We start from the raw sequence: 22,316 nt of genomic DNA, 5'->3' as shown, positions 1-22,316 counted from the left end.
TCTGTATCTTCAAAATCAAATTTTCTAAAAGCACAGTCCACCTGCAGTACCATTGACATTAAACAGACATAACTATTCACGGAGATCAGCAATAAGGGCTATCTTCACGTAAGTACCACACTTTTAAGGAGCATCAGTGACCAACTGTGTCACTGATTCAGACCAAGAGAAAACATATTAATTTGTGGAAAAGATTTCCCTGGAAATTTCAAAACATAAGTAATTAAAGAACAACCAGAGGTTGGGCACAGTGGCCACATGTATAATCCTAGAACTTTGGGAGGCTGAGGTGGGAGGATTGCTTGAGCCTCAGAGTTTGAGGCCAGGCTGGGCAACATAGTTGGATTCTGTCTCTGCAAGAAATGTCATTAAAACCTAGCCAGGTGTGGTGGCACATGCCTATACTGTAGTCCAAGCTACTCGGAAGGCTGAGGCAGGAGGATATCACTTGAGCCCAGGAGTTTGAGGCTACAGTGAGCCATGATGGTGACACTGCATCCCAGCCTGGGCAACAGAGCAAGACCCTGCTGTCTCAAACAAAACAAAACAAAACAAAAACAAGGAGGAGGAGAATAATCAGGAATCACAAACAAGCTGACATTTTTCAAGCTTGCTTTTGATGTCTATCACTTTACTAAGAAAAATATAATAAATTCATTATATAGATAAAAATGACACGTACACTATTCCAATATTTGTTTCTTGTTGCAGGAGAAACCATCAAGAGGAAATCTTTTCTGGTGTATCATCATTAACACAACCCCCAAAATAGAGTAAGATTTAAAAATAGTTAATAGGGTGGTATATTTACACATACACACACATAATTTTTATATTTCCTGATTTACCAAAGACATGCTCTTGGGAAGCTGTAGACCTTATTGAAAAGTCTGGTCGTCTTTCCTTCTTTTATTTTCTGCAGTAAACAGACTGTATGAATCATTTGGCATTGGTGAATTGTGTTGTATCTTCTCATGCGTGTATTCTTGTCTATACAACTAGAGAGCGAGTCTCCGGAAGCAAGTTCCCTGTGGTGCTAATAAGCCCAGTGCCTTGTACATAACCTGGGTGCATTAATCATTGATTGACATGTGCATTTGCAGGGAGGAGCCTGGTAAGATACACTCAAAACCTTTATTCATTGATTTACAAAATGTACAATATTTACAAAGTTTAGGCATTAATCCCATATTGACATGAATGCTGTGGAGGGTCTAAAAATAAATATGTGGCACATAGCTTAATATACACATCATGGCTCTTTACACTTAAGCCATTACCAATGGTGAGATTTAATGGAGAATTTAATGTGTTAGAAAAGTTAGATGGCTGATCAGTCCTGGACCTTCCATGTGAATGACCTCCCTTGGCTCCTTGAGGCTGGAGATAGTGAGCAAATCATTTTCTTTCAAGAGAATTAAACACAAGCCATTCTGACAGACACATGGGATGCATGCAGCAACATCTATGCAGACTCTGCAAGCACTCCCTGGGTGGTAGTTGAATCTGCACCACTGTGGAACTGATCCCTGTACATCAGCCAGGGGGGCTTTGGTGTGGTCACTTTCTTGTTTCTTATTCAATCACATGCAGTACTTGGAAGATGTCAGTGGAGTGTAATCATGCACAAAAATGGTACTTGTAGGTATGTACAACATCAAATTTTCATTGTCTTATAGCATCTTTAGATGCAACATCAACTATCTCCTCTTTTAGCAAGAGGGATGAATGAGGAAGCCAAACCCCTACTCCCCAAAGAAAAAACATCATCTGGGGACACATGCAAATGGCATCCTGCAACAGCAGGGCGAGATAAACTCCACATGATAAGAGAGATGAATTCCCATGAAGTCAGGCCTGAAAGTATTCCTACGGGGATAATTCCACCTTTCTTTCCTCTTCAATCCCACCTCATCCCACATAACCTAAATCTGAAGGAAACGGCTTCACAACATTGTGTTTGAGTTTGGTACCTCCATTTGGAAAGTGGAAATACTAGTAACATTCCTTATAGGATTCTTGCAGGGATTAATCCTAACTTATGTAAAGTGCTTAGCATAGTGCCTGGCACATATGAGGTGCTTAATAAATGTCTTGCTTTCTCTCCCTCTACTTTCCTACCCCAATTAAAAGTAACATATTGATAAGCCTAACAAACTCTGAATTAAGGCCATTTGATGCAATTTAGATTATTTTGTATCAGAGTTACTGCTGTCAGTTCATATTTAGTCCCTGAGGGAATCTCATTTTATGAGCCAGAGACATTTTTCTATGGAGGGCAGATGGACCCTGACAACACTGTCCTCTTTATTAGCCATGGTTCTACCAAGTTTCACACAAACACATCCCAAAACCCTGCACGGAAACTTAGACCAGTGATGGTCACCACCTGAATGATTCCTGGACACCATCACTGAGGAAACCATGAGAAAAATCCTTGAGACATATTGCTCTTGCTCACGTTAACTTTTTCAACACTGGTGCAAGTATTATAGATAACTTTCAATAAACATATATTAAAAGCTCTACCACTGTTGAAAAATACGTATTCTAATTTGATCACTTTGTTCAGAATAATGAATTTTTTAGAATATATTTTAGTTTCTAGTTATGCCTTACAAAAATAAATACTGTTTAAATTATTTACAAGGAAGAAGAAAAATCATAACTTGGGGTACAAAAAATACAGGAAGGATGACAAAAACTTTACCATCTACTTCAAAAACAATATCTAAAAGAAATAAAAATTGCCCATTGAGTCTCCTTGTTAGTCTTGCAATCACCCCACTGGTCTACTTTCTCCTCATCGTCGCATTTTATGCCTTGCTTCCCTATCATTCTAAAGACAATTTAATGCAGATTCTTCTCCATAAAGTCACTGGGGATTTGGAAGTGGGAGCTCTTTGGCAGTACGAACTGCCGATGGAGTAAGAAGCTGGCTGAGCCACTTAGTTGGCCCTCAGAATGAACTAGGACTAATCTCCACACATTTTCCTTTCATTCTGAAATCCTCTGTCTAGATTACCTATGGCTGAATAGAGCCCCATATCTGGGGAAAACAACTCCATCCTGGTTTGGGGCTCTGGACACAATTGACTCAGGTGGAATCTAGGATCTCATGAAGCAGAATTAGGTGCCAAGTCAAGGAGAAGGCCGATCTCACCAATTACATGAAGTATATTATATGAAGAATATATTATAACACAGCCACTTTATGGACATTGGCTCCATTAAGTTGGGGAAAATCCTCCTCCAGGCACCCCCACAAATGTAACGAACTTTTATGATTGCCTTTTTGTCTTCTGCATGGAACAGAGGGAATGTAATTCCCAGCACTGGGAGAAGAATGTTAAGAAAATTAATTGAACAAGTGGCTGGAATTGTTGGAATTACTACTCTTCCAGGGACTCAGTCAGAATTTCCAAGGAAACAGTCCATTTGTTTTGGAGTCAGTGTTTTAACATTCTAAAGCTACAAATGAATTCATGATTATATTTAAACCAATGGTTCTTTACTTTTCTCCTGAAAAGCCCACATCTATACATGCCCCTATAACATACTCCTAATATCTTAGAGTCTCAGGACCTACTGCATTTCATGCACGTATTCTTCCAAATTAAGAACCCCAGATCTCGATAAATGCAGAACTACTTCTTGGAATGAAAACAAAGGTTTATGGTATGGAACTTGGGCTGTACTGAGAGAAGGCTTTGATGGGTCCTGGTTAGACTCAAAATGGCTACAATGAAGCAACATTTATTCCTCATGGTAAGTGGCAATGCTTGGCTGTGATGACCTCCAAGAGTGTTGTGTCACATGTGTGTAATTACTGTCAGGCCAATGACTCATGCAGGACTGTGGACCATCGAGATCCCCACGGATCGCTATTAACACATGGAGCCACTGAGCTGCTATAACATGAGCCCTAACCACAACCACAAGCAGGACACTATCACTGACATACAGCGTGGGTGCCTGTTTGTCTGATTTATAGGTGACGTCGTGGCAAAAGTGGCATCAGTTTCATTTCGGGGCAGCGGCAAGTTACAGATATTTCCTTCACAACAAGAAGTGCAGACCTGAAAGAAAGGAAGAAAAAAAGATCATGAGAAGCCAGCATGTCTTGGAAGGAGGCAGGGTTTTTGAAGGAACTGTCACCCACATGGCAAGATGCAAGTAAAAATTACCTGATCAATGAAGGAGATGGAACTCTACGTTCAGGAAGGCTGGGGATAATATTTCATCTAGAAGCAATCTGGTCAACAGGAAAACTCCCCAGGCTAAACTTCAAGAGATCTAGGTTTTGTTTCTGACACCCCTCTACTCATACGATTCTTAGAAAGGTGTGTAGCCTTCCTGGGCCTCAGTTATTTCACCCTTAAAATGGGAATAACGAAACTCGTTCTTTTTCCATGAGGCTCTTTCTGACTACTTGAGGAAGAGAGGGTAAGCCTTCATTTGCTAAGTTTTCAAGTGAGAGTCAAGTGGCAACAACCCAGGTAATTTCAACTTGTGTACTGACTTTCATAGAACTGTTTGCATAAGTGTCTCCATTCTCATTGGGTGAGTTAATGTTTGAAGGGTTTTCATTCATGCAGCTATTCCTGCTTTACACCACCTTACTTGTAGATCATAAGAAAAAGAAACCCACAGAGTTAGTGCAAAAATTGTCTTGGGGCTACACAAAGTATAGACCAGCCGCTCCAACATCAGCTGGGAGTTTGTTACAAGCGCACAATCTCAAACCTTGCCCCAGACGGAGAATTAGAACTCCATTTTAACAAGATTCCCAGGTGATTCCTAGTCATGGGATGGTTATTAATAATATTCTATACAGTCATTATCCTGCAGGGATTTGAGTCTTTAGTCACAGTTGACATGTGCCAGGAAGACAGTATAATGTTGCAGAGATAGACTCCAAACCAGAGGTGAGTTGGAATTCTGTGCCTGTTACTTACCAGCTGTGTGACTGAGCATATGACCCAACTTCTCTAATCCTTAACTTTCTCCTTAGTAAAGAGGCCACAGTAACTCCTCAGAATCAAGTCCAATTTGCTGGAGAGGTCAGGGAAAGCCTTTGGTTTTACTCACTTTGAACCAGGAGCAGAGTAGGCAGATTATATTTAAAATTTTAATGATTAGTGTATTCAAGAGGTTGCTTGAAAATTAGGTGTCTGCCTTAAGAGAAAGAAGCCCTTACTGACAGTGCTGTTCCCAGGTATTGAGAGTGGACATTGCCCAAACCAGCAGGAAGGCCACCGGCAGGAGAAGTGTTCAGCTGCTAAATAAAGGCCAAGGCCTGATATGTTAAGGTCACAGGTACAGACAGCAGGAAGGCAAGGCTGCCTTTCTGTGATCTTTACATGGCCCTTCAAGGCTACCTCCCAAGCTCATTTTACACTGAGCGCTTTTGTACGTAGGCACCAGGTGTTTCCGTATACAGGCTTCTACAGGTACCAGGTGAAAAAGCTTAAGCAAACACACAAGATAGGTCTCTTGTCACCTATCTAATGACTCAAGAGCCAGCGGACCCTCGCCAAACTAATATCCCAGTCACAATATGAGCCCTACTTTACAGAAAGTTATCAAAGCTGAATTGCCTCAGTCCCCTTGTGATGAATGAACGGGGTACATCTGCAAAGCTTCACCGTGATGGGCATCACTGGTCCCTCGCTCCTCTTTTTTCTAGTAGCTTTATTACTTTCCTCTGAGTGAAGAAAGGGTTTACAATAACACTGAATACCCTCTTGATGTGTGTTTACACAATTTATATCAGTTGTCCTATGCTCTGGTATATATGTGTATTCTTTTAGAGCAAACACGAAAGGAAGAGTCTTTTCATAGAGCATAAAGACAGTCAAAAGGCAGCCTTCATGGGGGAATAAGAATCTGCTCATGATTACTGGCAGATGTCTGAAGAGAAGCAGCTGGCTATGTAGTACTGGTCACTTGCTCTGTTGCCCAGACCTTGTGGCCTTCATGCTCGGAGTCTCTGCAGCCAGTGGATAAGCACTCTTCCAGCGGGACGCAGCGTTTGGTGACTGAGATACTGTTTCCTGTGACTTCCATTGTGTGCTGAGTGTAGCAGTATCTGGTCTCTGTCAACAGAGAAAATATATTTTATTTGAGATGGGAAATGTCGGCCCAACCTGCCTAAAAGGAAAATAACAGGAGTGTCAGCATTATCATTTCAGAAAAGACCTAATAGCACATAAGATGTGCATTGCTTTGAGTTTATGTCCACCCCCAAAGACCTCCTTGGAGAGCTCCACTGTGCCATGGTAGGAGGACAGTCTTCAGAGAATAAAGATTTCTCTGCCCAGCATTATTCCCATAAACCAAGACACAATGGTTTCTCCTTGCCTTTCAACAAATTTTGCCACTGGACTGATTTTTATTTTTAGGGGATGAGTGGTTCGGGGGGGATGACTTAAGAGGTATAAGTCATAGCAATTTTAAGGAAGATGAAAGGACAAAGAGGTTCAAAGAACTCAGGGTTAAAATGAGTTAGGCAGACAACAGCGGTCCTCAAGGAGATAAAACACTACAGCAGTGGCTGGCGTGTGTGTGTGTGTGTGTTGGGGGAAGCAGCTATTCACAAGAGCGGAACAATTCAAAACTTTGTGCTATTGAGCATAGCTGGGTCCAGGGTGCATTACAGAGGAAGACTGAAACAATAATGAACATTTTTCCAAAACTGAGGAGCTTCGTTTCTCCCTAGCGTGATTTCAGTGTCTTCCTAGGACGACAGATGAGGGCCATGAAGGGAGTTTCCAGAGGTCCTTCTATGTCTAATGAATCTGAAAGCTTGTGATTTCTTCCAAAATTCTTTGGGGGAACTTTTTATGTGTAATTTAAAAACTAAAGAAAAATGGCTTTGTCAATGTAATTCTTTAAGACCTCCAGGCAATGTTCAGCTTTCTAAGTATGGGATTTAGGAGAATGTTCTTGCTCTCCTTTCACATTAAAAAAGAATATGAATAATTCTTAAGAAATGTCACCGAGCTGTTTTTCATCCACATCTTGGACCCAACTTTGCATGCTTTATACATTTCAGATGTTTAGTGGCTAATATGGAATTATGACCTCCTATGAGATTATTTATTAGGCAATAAAAAATCCCCCCTACCAGATTCTGTCATGATTTTGGCAGCTTTTAACTGAAGAACTAATGTCCAAAAAATAAAGCATAAGAAAATTTTAGGTCCTGAGAATGAGCTAATACAGACCCATTAGCACATCCTGGAAGTCATCAAAACTCAGGGGTTTTAAGTCTTCCTAGAGACCCTCACCTGACAGGAATCCCAAATAGTTTCCAATTAAATCGTACTAAGAGCTGCCACATTCCCAGTGGTGATGCTATTGGTGGGTGTGCCTGGGCAGAGCGTGTGTCAACACCCTCCCCTAAATGCTGTCCCACACTGCATCCTGGCTGGAATTGTTAGTTGGATTGGGCTGAGACTTGCTCCAAGGTTGCTAAGGGTCCTACGGAGCTCTTTGGATGCTCCAAGGTTGCTAAGGGTCTTACGGAGCTCTTTGGGAGTAGGGTAAGGTCATCTGGGGAGCTCACAATAAGAATAGTTGAAAGTTTTCTACCTGGCAATAATTCTCCCAAAGCCCTAAACTATGTTAACATTGGAGTGATAGCTTTTCTGATGAAGATGAGGCAGCAGCTCTCCACTTTTTTAAGCCTTTGACAGGTTTTGAAAAATGGAGGCCGGTGGCCTGGGAGATTTACCACATCTTCTAAAAGGACTGGTTTATTTCTTTGGTATCAGACTCGATGGACGCTTTATGGTCACAATAGGTTCATCTTTCCCACCCCCACCCCAACTTCAAATGTTCTAGAGAGCAATAAAATCAGGAATGTTCTTATCTCCTGTCTCCTCTTCATGCAGACAGCTAAGAGCAGCTGCCAGAGGTTTTACTGCTCCAAATGTAAATCCGAGCAGATAAGATCATAGGCTTATGGAATAAGTAAATCACTACATAGCTGCAGTTTTGGAAATTAGCCTTTTCCTCCAAGTAGTGAATTATCCTGTTTTAAGTAAGCCTTAAAATAACAATTGGTGAACTTGATATGACTACTTCTTTGTTCATACTTTTCTATCTTTAACAAAATATCTTATACATTTATTAATGGACAGCGTATTCCATTGAATGAAAGTAGATACAACAACTGATGAAAATAATTTTTCAGGAAAACATGCAAAAGCTTAATACCTAGTAAGCTGATGTTTTGCCATTCTGGGGGTAGAAGGGAGATCAGTGCAGTAAGAATTTTTTCTTTTACTTCACCCAGTCCAATTCATGAAACAAAAATATACAGAGAACACTGCCCTCACTTCCAGCAGTACAGACCTCAGTGCTGAAGCATCAACGCCTCAAAAGCATTTATTTCACTTCTTATCTTACAAAAATCCTAGGTGAGTTATGAAATGTTAATGTGGAAAAAGGTTCTGTGGTTTAAGAAGTTTTGAAAATGCTCAAAGTTGAACAGGTTTCTTCAGTGCACAATTTATGAGAACCTTCTATATGTGTTGTGATCTTGTGATCTCCAACAGTATATTGGGGTGAACAGGCAGAATTTCCCAAGTAGAACTAGGTGGGCCACATTTGGCTTATCACTGGACTGGAGTAAGGATAAAAACCAAGTTTCAGCCACAGAGCATTGTTCTCCATGCATTTTGAAAACTCCTTGGGTTAGTAATGAGGTAATATGAGAATCAAGCCTGCTGATAACTTCACACTAAAAGGATTTCAAAGGCTTTTATCTAAAAGATAAAAAGATGAATTTGAATTTCCACCAGGTTAGTTTCAGTCTCTAAAATCTCATATTCTGCAACTACACGGTATTCCCAGAGGTTGTGAAACAAAAGTCTTTTATTATTAGATTCACAGGCATTCAACTAAAATCAGAAATGGAAAAGAGAACTTCATCAACAATTGGAAAATGTAATTTTTATGAAATTCACACCCATGTGCACGCATGCACACAGAGTTCATAATCTAGTTCTGAAATTTAAAAGTAACCCAAAGCTAAATTGCAAACTTTCATTTACCTACCAATATTGTTTTTAATAACAGAAACTATATTTAAATAAAACATACATAAGATGATTTGAATTGAGACATTACAAATGTCCAACTTTCTTATAAAAGGTTTTCTCACCACTCAATTATTCTTCACAGTTCTGCTAGTTTTAGTTTCTTCATAAACATACAGGTTGATAAAAATGATGCTAGAGAATAATTCTTCACGCGTAAGAAAATTAATGGGTAGAGAATACTTTAATAGTAATACTAAGAATTATATTGAAAAATGAAAAGCCAGTCACAGCTGCCTGCTCTCTCCCTGCCACCATTCCTTACTGTTCACGCAGCTCTTCACTTCTGCCACCTACTTCCCTGCAACGACTGTTCCTTCTGCATCAAATTCCATGCCCTTTTCCCATGTCTGACCCTGCAGGATCTCTTTGTGACTCTGGGACTCTACTATGGATAACCTCATCTGTGGGACTCTCCATCCTAGACTTCAGAGTTCCATCTTACAGATGTTCTCCTCATCTCTGGTCTCTCCACTTTCAACACTTTCCCTAATATGAAAGTCAATATTCTCCCGTGTTCTGTCCTTGAACCTCTTCTCACTCAAGTGGCCTCGTCAAACTTCTGATGCCATGTCTTCAGTCTGACTCTTTCTCCTGAACTGCAGAACCAAATTATCAACTATTTTCTGGACACTGCCAGGATCACCTCACACTTAATGTGTCTCAACCCAATGCATTATCTCCCTCCCCTTTGCATCTTTTTATCTTCACATGTATCTATCTCAGGAAGGGACCTCCTGGTCCCTTCTCCAGTAACTTGAACTAGAAATCTGGAATCAGCTCAGACTTCTCCCTAATCTGGGAGTCTCCAAGTCCTCTGAAATGTCTCCATTATCCATCTGATCTTTCCTATTCCATTTTCCATTTCCTCAATTCAGGACTTCATCGTTTCTTGTTTTCTTTGTCTCTAACATGCAACTCACCATACATGAAAGCATGAATGCCACCTAATTGTCAAGGAATCCTGATTGTTGAATTACTATGCCTATTTGGCCTACCTGAGTGGCCTGGGAATAGGCCATTGCTCTCTGCTCCTGAAGCTGTGTGTCAAGTGCATTGGAGTAACTGCTCTTCCCTGATAGAATCATCAATTAATTTCATTTTTAACTCAGAGCCTGGCATTTGAAACTTAGCCCTCATTACTCAAGTTTCTCCTTGATGGAGGCTCCAAACTATCTCATTGCCTCATATATACCTTGAGACATAGTACCACAACTTTTGACCATGCACGATGAAAAATGTGCATCCTTAGCTTGGTCTGCATATTTTTTCCTATCTTCTACTCCTGGATGCCTGATATTCTTCAAGGCTCAATCCAAATGTGATAAATTCTGCGAAACCTTCCTGATCTTCCTCCCAACCAGGTCAGTGTTATCTCTCTTCTCCATGTTGCCCCAGTCCTTCTTAACTTTCTCATTTGGGGTATCTGGCTTTCCTTTTAGATCAAAGTTTCTGATCAAAACAGTTGACCTTTTGTTTTTAAACTTTTTTTAAAATTTCACCTATTATTTTGAGATAACTGTAGATTCCCATACATTTGTAAGGAATACTAGTAACAGTGAGATCCTCTACACCCTTTACCTAGTTTCCCCAAATGGTAACAACTACAAAACTATGGTATATCACAACTGTGATACTAACATTAACCCAGTCAAGATAAAGAACATCTTCACAGCCATAACCATCCCTCATGTTGACCTTTTATAGTCACACCCTCTTCCCTCCTGCCCCCACCCCTTCCCTAAGCCTTGGCAACCACTAAACAGTACTGCATTTCTATAATTTTGTCATTTTGAGAATGTTATGTAAATGAGTCACACACACGTAATATTTTGGAATTGGGCATTTTCACTCAATCTCATTCACTGGGTTTGTTAATTTTTAAGAGTTTGTTAACTTTTATTGCTGAGTAGTATTCCACAGTATAGATGTTGAAAGGACATCCAGGTTTGTTTCCAGTTTAGAGATATTATTAATAAAGCTACTATGAACATTTGTGTAGAGGTTTCTGTGTGAATATAAGTTTTTACTTCTCTGTATGACTGACCAGAAGTGAAATTGCTGGGTTACATGGTAGTTGCATGTTTAGTTGTTTAAGAAACTGTCAAGCTGCTTTCCAGAGTGGCTATGCCATTTTACATTCCTGCCAACAACGTATGAGTGACGTAGTTTCTCCTCTTTTTTACTAGCATGTGGCATTTTTCCTATTCTTTATTTTAGGTATTCTGATAGAAGTACAGTAATATCTCATGCTTGAAATTTGCATTTCCCTTATGGCTAATGATGTTACATATGTTTTCATGTGTTTATGTGCCATCTGGTTATCTTCTTTGGTGAAATGTCTGTTCATACTTTTCCTATTTTCTAATTATGTATTTTGTTTACTGGTGCGTTCTGAAAATTATTTATATATTCTAGATAGCAGTTCTTTGTCAGATATGTGATTTGCAAATATTTTTCCCATTTCATAGCTTGCATTTTCATTCTCTTAACAGGGTCTTGTGCAAAAAGTTTTAAATTTTGATGAAGTTCAATTTATTACTTTTTCTTTTATGAGTCATCAAGAACCTCACCTAGCCCTAGATTTATGAAGATTTTTTTCTATTTTTTCCTAAATGAGGTATGTTTTTATATTTCACATTTAAGTCTGTGACTTACTTTAACTTCTGTAAAAGGTGTGAGACTTGGGCTAAGATTCATTTTTTGCCTGTGAATGTCCAGTTCCTTCAGTACCATTTGTTTAAAAGGCTATCTTTTCTCCACTGAATTGCTTTTACACCTTTGTTAAAAATTAGTTGGGCATATTTTTAAGGGTCTATTTATTCTGTTTAACTGATCTATGTCTATTTCTCTGCCAATACCGCAGTCTTGATTACTACAGCTATATATTAAATCCTGAAATAGGGTAGTTTGATTCCTCCCACTTTATTCTTCTTTTTCAAAATCATTTTAGCTATCCCAGTTTCTTACCTTTCCACATAAACTGTAGAACACTTTTGTCTGTATCTTTAAAAAAAAAAAAAAAAAAAAAAAAAAAAAACTCTTCCTGGGATTTTGACAGGAATTGTGTTAAACCTATATAACAATCTGTACAGAATTGACATTTTACTATGCTGTCTTTCAATCTATGAACGAGGTCTTTCCATTTATTTAAATTTTATTTTTTTCATTGATGTTTTGTAATTTTCAGCATACAAGTCCTATATATGTTGTGCTTAGATTTACCTGTAAGTATTTAACTTTTCTGAGCAATATAATGGTGTATTTTAAAAGGTATATATAAATGGTACATTTTAAATTTCAGTGTTCACATGTTAATTGATAGCATATATAAACACAATTGAGTTCTGAATTTATCTTATATCCTATGACCTTGCTAAACTCATTTATTAGTTCCAGGAATTCTCTTCAGATTTGTTGGAATTTTCTATATAGAAATCATGTTATCTGTGAAAAAGGACAGTCATTTTTTTCCTTTCCAATCTGTATGTCTTTTATTTATTTTTCTTGTCTTATTGCACTGGCTAGAACCTGCAGGACTGCACTAAATAAAAGTAGTGAAAGCAGACATAATTGCCTAGTCCTCTGTCTTAGCAGGAATGCACACTGTCTTTTATCATTAAGCATAATGTTAGCTGTAGGTTTTTTATCGATGTTATCAAGTTGAACAAGTTTCTCTCTGTTCCTGTTTTTCTGAGAGGTTTTAATCATAAATGGTGTCTAATTTTGCCAAGATACGAACATGTGATTTTTCATCTTTAGCCTATTAATACTGTGGATTATATTGGTTGATTTTCAGAGATTAAACCAGCCTTGCATCCCTGGATTAAGCCCCACTATGTCATGGTGCACAATTCTTTTCACATATTGCTATATTCTATTTGCCAATATTTTGTTAAGAACTTTAGTGTCTATATTCATAAAAAATAATAGATTGGAATTTTGTATTTTATTTTTTGGTTTGTTTGGTGCTGTCTTGATCTAGTTTTAGTATCAGGGTAACTCCGGCTCCATAAAATGAATTGAGAAGTATTCCCCCTTCTCCTCTATTTTCTGGAAGATTTTGTGTAGAACTGGTGTTAATTACTCTATTAAAACGTGGTAAAATTCTCCAGTGAATAATTATTTGGGCTTGAATAGTTCTTTTATGGGTGTTTTTAAGTTATATAAAAAAATTTCTTACTAGTTATAGAACTATTTATTTCATTTTAAGTGAATTGTGGTACTTTGTTTTTTGAGTTATGGTCCATTTCATCTAAGCTGTCAAACTTATGTTTCTGAGCTGTTCATACTATTCTCTTATTTTCCTTTTCTTAGTACCTTAATGTTTTCCTCCAATGATTTTAACTGAAAAAATTGTATGTCTTTATAGTGTACAATGAAATGTTTTAGTATATGTATTCTCATTGAGTTTTATTCTTATAATTATTTCCTGCTTTTTGTTTAGGCTTGTTTTTACTTTTGGTTTTTCTCTTCCTTTTCTACCTTCTCGATGTGTGAGCTTAGAGAGTTGATCTTCCTGTTTTTAAATAAGTGCATACAGTGCTATAAATTTCTGTTTCAGCACTGTTCATTGTCTTTTTAATTTCCCTTAAGACTTTATCTTTGATCTGTGGATTATTTAGATGTGCACTGTTTAGTTTTCAAGTGTTTGGTGATCTTCCTTTTATTTTTCTGTCATTGATCTCTAGTTTTGTGTGTCAGAAAACACTCCGTATGATTTCAATTTTTAAAAGATTGTCGAGGTTTGCTTTCTGGCCCAGGATATAGTTTATTTTGGTATGTGTTCCATGGTCACTTTGAAACAATGTATATTCTGGTGTTGCTGGATGGAGTGTTCTGTAAATGTCAATTAGATTCTGTTGGTTAATGGTGCTGTTGAATTCCATATCTTTGCTTATTTTTTCTGTAGTTCTACCAGTTTTTGAAAGAGTGGTACTGAAGTCTCCAACCATAATTGCAGATTTATCTATTCCTGTTTTCATTTATATTATTCTGTTGCACATATTTTTCAGCTCTGTTATTTGATGCTTATATATTTAAGATTGCTGTATCTTCTTAGTGGACTGGCTTTTTTTATTATCATGCTATAATGTTCCTCTCTGACTCTGGTAATTTTGTTTGCACTGAAGTCTTTTGATTAATATTTCCACATTATCTTTTTCTATGCTTTTAATTTGCTTATATAATTATTTTGAAGTAAATTTATTACAGATCACATATATTTGGGTCATGGTTAAACATATTCTGTCAATACATTTCTTTTATTTTGTATATTTATGCCATTCACATTTAAGGTAGTTATTGATATGGTAAGACTTAAATTTTGTTGTTTTCTTTTTTTTGTTTTCTTTTTCTTACAGTCCTATGGGTTACATGAATGTTTTTTAGAATTCCATTGTGATTTATCTACAGTGCTTTTGAGTATATCGCTGCACAGTGCTTTTGAGTATATCCCTTTTTAAAATTGTTGCTTAGGTATTAAATTATATGCAAAACTTATCATATTCTGCTGGCATTGTAATTTTACCAATTAAAGTGAAGTATAGAAAACTTACCTCTTTTAATGCCCTAATACCTTCCCTTGTTTGTAATAATTTTTTTTTTTTTTTGAAACAAAGTCTTGCTCTGTCGCCCAGACTGGAGTACAGTGGTGTGATTTTGGCTCACTGTAACCTCTGCCTCCCAGGTTCAAGCAATTCTCCTGCCTCATCCTCCCAAGTAGCTGGGACTACAGATACCCACCACCACACCTGGCTAATTTTTGTATTTTTAGTAGAGATGGGGTTTCACCAACATGACCAGGCTGGTCCTGAACTCCTGACCTCCGATGATCCACGTGCCTTGGTCTCCCAAAGTGCTGGGATTACAGGCATAAGCCATTGTGCCTGGCCATAATATAATTATATTAAATAATCCACTACAATATATTTATTAGAACCACATCAGACAGCATTATAATTTTTGCTTCAACTGTCAAACATAATTCAGAAAACTCAAGAGAATAAGGACATTCCATTGTACTGTATTGTAGTATAAAGTATGTTTACTAAGTTTTTTCTCCCTTTCTGATGTTTCAAGTTTTCTTCTTTTATCATTTCCTTTCTTCATATAGAGCTTCCTTCAGCCATTCTTTTAAGGTAGGTCTGCATCATATAGAGCTTCCTTCAGCCATTCTTTTAAGGTAGGTCTGCTAGTGACAAATTCTCTCAGTTTTTCTTCCCTTGAAAATGTCTTAATTTCTTCACATTCCTGAGGGATATTTTCTCTGAATATAAGATTCTGCATTGATATTTTTTTTTTCTTAACAGTTGAAAAATATTGTACCGTTGACTTCTGGTCTCCATAGTTTCTGATGAAAACATTTCATTGAACTGATTTTTCTCATATCAGATGTTCTTTTTCTCTTGCTATTTCAAGACTTTTTGTTTGTAGAAGTTTGATTATGTGTTTTTGTGTGGATTGCTTTAGTTTTATCTTTTTTGGGTTTGCTCAGCTTCTTAGAAAAATGTTTAGCTGCTGTTTCTTTGAGTACTTTTTTCAGCTTCACCCTCTTTCTACTGTTCTCTTGGAACTCTGATGATGTAGTGTTAAAACATTTGTTACAGCTCCATAGATCTCTGAGGCTCTGTAGAAGTTTCTTTCCCCTCAGACTGTTTTCTATGTGTTCAGATTGGATAATTTTTATTGCTCTATTTCCCAAATTCACTAATTCTTCCCTTTATTCCTTTCATTCTGCTGTTCAGCCCATCTATTGAGATTTTTATTTCAGGTACATTATGTTACAATTCTACAATTTCCATTTGGTTCTCCTTTATATTTTCTATTTCTTTGATGAGATTTTAAAAATTTGTTTCAGGTGTGTTTGTAATTACTTACTGAAACATTTTTATTATGGCTGCTTTAAAACCCTTGCCAGATAATTCTAACATCCCTATTTATCTTGGTGTTGGTATATATTGATTGCTATTTTTCATTCAGTTTGAGATCTTCCTGGTATGACAAGCAATTTTTTAAATTGAAGTCTAAACATATTGTTATTATGTTAGGATACTCTTGATCTTACACTCCCTGTTTGAGAGTGGCGAGAGTGCCTCATTAATGCTTCCCCTGTGGCCTCTACTGATGCCATGGGGGGGAGATGTGTTGTAGCCTCATTGCCAGTGGGTGGTGGTGAAAGGTAAAGTCTTGACTCTCCATTAAGCCTCCTTTGACACAACTGTGGTCAGGGGAAAGTAGAGGCATCTCATTGTTGCTGGTGGAGGTGAAGTCTAGGCTCCCTAACACAGTCTCCATCGACACTGTGGAAGAGACCTTGTTATTGCTTGGTGGGGAGGGATAAAAATCCCCTTTACTTGTCCTTCTCTGATACAATCCCAAGCAGAAAGGTTGGGACATCTCATTACAGCCTGTTGAGGATGAAGTCAAAGCTTTCCATTCAGCCTCTGCTGGTATGGGGTTGGGGCTACAATTTTTTCCATAGTGTTTTGCTGAAGTAGAACAGCTACTGTCTAAAAGTTACCTTTCTAGGCTTCCCCCTTCCTAGTCCTTTTGCCAAAGAGCAAACTTTTGTTGGAGGTTTATTTTGCCAGTGTCTATCGCATTTTTAGAATGCTGACTTCCTCAGCTTCAAGTCTAGAATATATGAGACTGAAAGAAAACCTAGTGAACTAAGTACTGTGTTGTTCCTTGAGTCTTGAAGTCCCTAGTCTGTCATTTTCTTTATCCCTTTCAGTCTTTTCATGTTTTTGGTTTGTTTCTTAATAAATAATGTTCAGAATTTTTTGTTTTACTTAGCAGGAGGAATAGAAAAGTACATCTGCTCCAACTTTCCAGAAATGGAAGTTTTCAGCTTTTGATATTTTGGGCTAATTTTGTTTTGGGCACACTGCTCGGTGAATTGTATGACATTTAACAGCATCCAACAGCCTCTTCTCACTAGATGCCAATGTCATGCCGACAATAACAACTAAGAATGTCTCCAGACATTGACAAATATACTTTGGGCAGGGAAGAGGGAATTGCTCCTGGTTGAGATCTACTGTTGTGTTGTACATTATAATCTTGAGAATCAGGCCCATTCTTGTTGGTGTCTGCGTTCCCTCCAACATATAACACAGGGCCTTGCACACAATAGCAGGCATTTAATCTCTAATAAACTCTGTATTACCAGCAGAGATGGATGGGTGCGAAGAATATATCTAGCTGAGCTCTTCCATTCAAATGTGAACCAAATTAAAACATTTTAATTTAGTTCTATGATGTCTATAACATATCTCCTATTGCTGTATTTTGAATAGTCTCGTCAAATTTAAAAGAGAAATAATACTACACTTCTACCAGTAGTGCAATTTTCACATACTATCACCACCTCTCAAAATTATTTGCCAGGACTACCAAAAGTAAACCTATGCATATTCTATGAAGCTAAAATTCTACTCCTCAATATACATCCAACAGGAATGGTAAGTCCTAGAATGTGTATAGAAGAACTATTCATACAAACATAGTGTAAAAAATGTCAATTAGTGACAGAATGAATAAATGATGGCATCTGTTCACATAACAATGAGAATGAATGGATTCCAACTAAATCTAAAGAAATGGATGAATCTCACATAATATTGAGTGAAAGAAGTCGAACACGAAAGAATTGTACTGTATGATTCCACCTCTACAAAGAACCCAGTAAGAGGCAAAATTAACCTACACTACTGGAAATTAGGAGGGTAACTATATTAGTTTCCAGGGTTACCATAAAAAAAAACAAAACAAAACAAAACAAAACACTGAATGAGTGCTTAAACAAAGGTTTTCTCAGTCCTGGAGGCTAGTAATTGAAACTCAAGGTGTTGGCCAAGGCTGGTTCTTCTGAGTCCTCTCTTTTTGGGCAGTCTTTTCCTTGTGTCTCCACATCAGCTTCCCTCGGTTCCTGTCTTTGTTCCCATCTCTTCTTACAAGGATGCTTGTCAGACTGGATCAGGGCTCACCTGAATGACCTCACTCAGTTACCTATTTAAAGACCCTATTTCCAAATACAGTCTCATTCTGAGGTAATAGAGGTTAGGACTTCAACATACGAATTTGAGAGCAGGTAGGGGGAAAAGTGGGGAGGACACAAGTCGGTCCATAACTGAGATGCTTGGTGGTAGGAAAAGTGACTGGAAACAGACATGCAGGGAGCTTCTAAGATGCAGGGCAATTTCTTAATCAGGGTGCTGCTTACATGGAGTGTTCAATTCGTGAAAGTCCATCACGCTATTTACTATTCTCTCTCTATATATATATATATAAAATACTTCAAAGTTCAGTAAAATTGAAAGCAAAAGAAAAAAAGAGCCCAAGATGAAAGAAAAGAGACTCAAGAAAAGGATGAACTACAAATTGAGTTGCAGATAAACTGAATTATTTAAAACTTACCCTAATTAGGAATTACTACAGTCTCTGCTTTCAGGCACCAGATTGTTCTTTTGGCTTTTCTGCTCTTATCAATTACTCTCCATAGATCTTTTAAAAAGATGTGTTTTCTCCTCTTGTCCCAAGTAAAAAATTCCTCAAGGCAGAAATTAAAAACAAATAAATGCTCATCAACCTGACTAAATCATAGCTGGTTGGTCTCCTCTACCCTGAAGTCAGCACCTCTTGAGGAAGCTGCCAAATGGAGACTTCCCTATCTTTTTAAAAAAAACATTCCTCCACATTTCTTAATGAACTTCTCACTTGAGGAACTTCTTTTAAAACTAATCACTGAAATTCAAGAGGCAATGTACTTATTACCAAGGCCAACTCCAAAAAGGCAGTTGGGAAGGTATGCAAAGGTAGTGAGGATAGACAGGACTTCATGGTGAACAATGGTTAGAATAAAAGTGATGAGGCAGGCCATCAAATGGAAGCGTCCCAGTTGAGGCAACTGGATTTGTAAAAAATATTTGGACAAAACATTGTGAATTGGAGAAGGTTAGATGCTCTCAGTGTATGAAAAATGTCTTGTATAGGCTGATAGAACTTAAGGGTAAAAACTTGCTGGAAAAGTTCTAAGACTAATTCCGAGAATTACAAAGCCAGCTGAAATGGACTGGCTTACATTGTCTTACCAAGAAAGAGAACAAAATTTAAAAAGCCAATTAAAATGTAAACAACAAAAATCTGTGTGAAAGCACGGGACTGCTGTTGTGGACTGGATTTAAAGAGCAAGGTACCAGAGAAAAGGCAAGCCCCCTGAGTGGTGCCTGACATTCTATACCTGTTCTCCCCTCAAGGCTTTTGCTGATTGAAAAACTGCACAGGTGGAGAGGCTGAGAAACCAAGCAGAAAGCTCTGCTAAGGGACAGAGAAGTAGGGCAGCACCTTCATCAGTCTCTAGGGGACTGGGAGCACAAACAGGAGATCAGAGCTAGCGGGGCAGCCGCAGGAGAAAGGAGGTTCAGAGAAGCGAGACTGATAGTCTCCACATAGAATTCCAGGATGGCAGTTATTTACTTTCATCACTTTAAAAATGTCATCTGGTTAACTTCTACCTTCTATTGTTTCTGTCAATACTAGGTGTTGGCAAGATTGTGCAGCAACTAGTACCTGCATGCACTGCTGGTGAGATTATAAGTGCTACCGTCATTTTGCAAACGGTCAGGCAGTATCTAGTAAAGGCAAGGCTTACATACCCCATGCCTAGCAATCCCACTTCTGGGAAAGACCCAGCAGAAACGCGTATGAACATGTACCGAAAGAGATACAGAAGAATGTTCATAGTATTAAGAAACTGGAAACAATCCAAATGTCCTTCAATAGTGGAACAGATGAATTTTAGTATATTCATATAATGATCTACTACACATCCCTGAGAAAACATGACTGTGCTGCTCAAAAATCATAGAGGAATTTCACATACATAATGTCTGAAAGCAAGGAGTATATTCTATACCACTCCACTTATATGATGCTCAGTGATAGTAGTCTCAACATTGTTACCTTTGGGGATGGAGTATAATGACTGGGGCACCCCAGCAGCCTCTGGGGTTCTATCGCTATGGGTGGAAACACGGCATGTTCACTTTGCAAAAATTCACAAATTGTGCACTTATGATCTCTTCACTTTGCAGTATGTATGTTCAACTTTACTTTAAAATTACTTTTAAAAAGGAGGAAGTCTAAGACTTTCACTGAGCAATATGACAATAATATGATAAGAGACATCATCTGAAAACATCTTATTACAAAGCAGCCAGAAGTGTTGGATAAAATGTAACCAACACTTTTTGTAAATGTACAAATGAATTCTCCCAAAAGGAAAGTGTCAAGGGCCAACACTGGATAAGTTACTGATTTCTCTCTCCTAGGGAAAGAACAATGTTAAAAGATAAGCTATAATAAATCGCAAGGCGCTGGGTCCCCATGGGATTCAGAGAGAGAACAGAGACTCCTGTATAAATGAAAAAAAAATTGGAGGGCTATATTCTAACGGTAAAATTGCCTAAAAGGAAGAAAATTCCACCCTTAGGTTAAGTCAAACACAAAGGTTGTCTGTTTCAGCCTGGGCTATGTCTGAAAAAAGTCAATAATAAAGAAATCGTTCCTGAAAATTTGTAACCCATGGTCTTGTCCTCAGTTGAGCTGAGGATCACATTTACATTTCTTGCTTGTAGCAAGAACCATCAGGCAACTGATCTGGAAAAAACTATCAAGGGATATGTCCAGCTTTTTCTTTACTTTTACAGAAAAACAGTGAAGAGCATAGAAGCTGGAGCCAAAAGAGTATGTGTCCTCTAACTCAAAAATTTCCTTTTCCTGATTATATATCAGCAATACTTTCAAATGGAGATTTTGCCTTAGAGGGAGGCATCTGTACTCCATAATTAAGAAGGAACATAATGTCTTTGGCTTAGGTATACTCCACAAAACAGGCCTTTTTAAAAACTGTAATGTCTTTGACTTCACATTTAATTCCACAGACTTTTAATAACCATTTATACAGTCCCTCTCTCTAGGACCTATTCATCTTACAGCACAGAGAAAAGTCATGGGCAAACATAGATCCAAGCACATAACACTCTTGTTTTAGATCATCAGTTCCTTCACCTGGCCCCTCACATAATATGATTTCAAGATCCTTTTCCATTCTGGCTCACAAAGTCAAGAAAAATTGGACAGATTTATGAGTAGCTGATGAAATTAAAGTTGTTGCAAAGGAAGTGCTCAGAGACCAAAGATGAAATGGAAGCCAAGCAAGTAAAGCAACCAGAGTCAGTTATTGAGAGAATCTTAAGTTCCCGTTTCTGGGAAGGAGGTATGGTACTATGAATCTGGAAGCACCAGAGGCACAAATAATGTAATGGAGGAGAACGCACTTACATCACACACCTTCTGAAAAGAAGAGGGACAGGGAACCTGAGTTAGCTACAGGTGTGTCCAGCTGATGCCGCCACTGCCAAAAGAGTGATTCCAGTCAGGAGGAAGCTTTCCTGACACTTACGTGGCCAAACAATAACTCAAAACAAGTCTGAATCCCTGAATGTCAATTGCTAAGATACACTATGTCTCTATGCACATGCATGTGACTGAGGTCAGCTTTAGAAAATGCATGACATTCAGTGAATCCCCTAAGCAATTTGGGGTGTGCACTTATTCTGTGTATATAAGATTGAATACTTAGGTGAGATGATTTTTTCACTTTCAACAAATTATTTTCACATCAGGTGATAATTTAAACCTAGTTAACTATGTCACAAAACAAACCAAAAAACCAGGAATGTCTTAGAATTTCCATATCTCAGTTGCCCTTCCTAAGCCCATTGGTAGTCCTAGAGCTGCTTCAGACTACTAACAAGCAGAAAAATCTAGAGTTAGCTAGTAGTGAAATACATTTTCTATTTTAATTTATTAATAAAATGGCATTTTTCCATTGTTAGAAAAATCTGAAGAAAACCTGGAGGAAAGAGCAGAAGACTCATGGGAAATAGGGCTGGCCTAACAGGAAGTTGAGTGTGGCCTCACCCCTTCTCAGGTTACAGCTTTAAGTTCCCACTCCTTACCTGATGCTCAAGGCCCTACAAAAATCACCTGGCTCCACTATTTTGGGTCCATAATCCTCTCATACAAACTAGTTGCTACTCCCAGGTCAGGTCTCTCCCCATCCACTGAGCACACCTGGGGAGTCTTGTCTCTACACCTTTGCTCTGAGTGAGCTCCTGGAAGACATGTTCTCTTCAATGCTGG

General features: G+C 38.1%; 1 protein-coding gene across 2 annotated transcripts in view; it reads right to left on the bottom strand.

Annotated features, from left to right (window-relative positions):
* Positions 1–1,120: 1,120 nt before the first annotated feature.
* Positions 1,121–22,316, bottom strand: part of LYPD6 (LY6/PLAUR domain containing 6) — a 149,687-nt gene continuing 128,491 nt past the window's right edge. For both annotated transcript variants that reach the window (XM_005573138.4, XM_015432192.3), the window contains 2 exons: positions 5,968–6,098; positions 1,121–4,079 (listed from right to left, as the gene is read on the bottom strand). In XM_005573138.4, the coding sequence (XP_005573195.3) occupies positions 3,912–4,079; positions 5,968–6,098 (299 nt within the window). In that variant the 3' untranslated portion in view covers positions 1,121–3,911. The remainder of the gene's footprint in view (positions 4,080–5,967; positions 6,099–22,316) is intronic.

Source organism: Macaca fascicularis, chromosome 12 (assembly GCF_037993035.2).
Source record: "Macaca fascicularis isolate 582-1 chromosome 12, T2T-MFA8v1.1".
NCBI classification, from domain to species: Eukaryota; Metazoa; Chordata; class Mammalia; order Primates; family Cercopithecidae; genus Macaca; species Macaca fascicularis.
The sequence above is the reverse complement of the archived record's forward strand: the minus strand, read 5'-3'. Positions and strand labels throughout refer to the sequence as shown.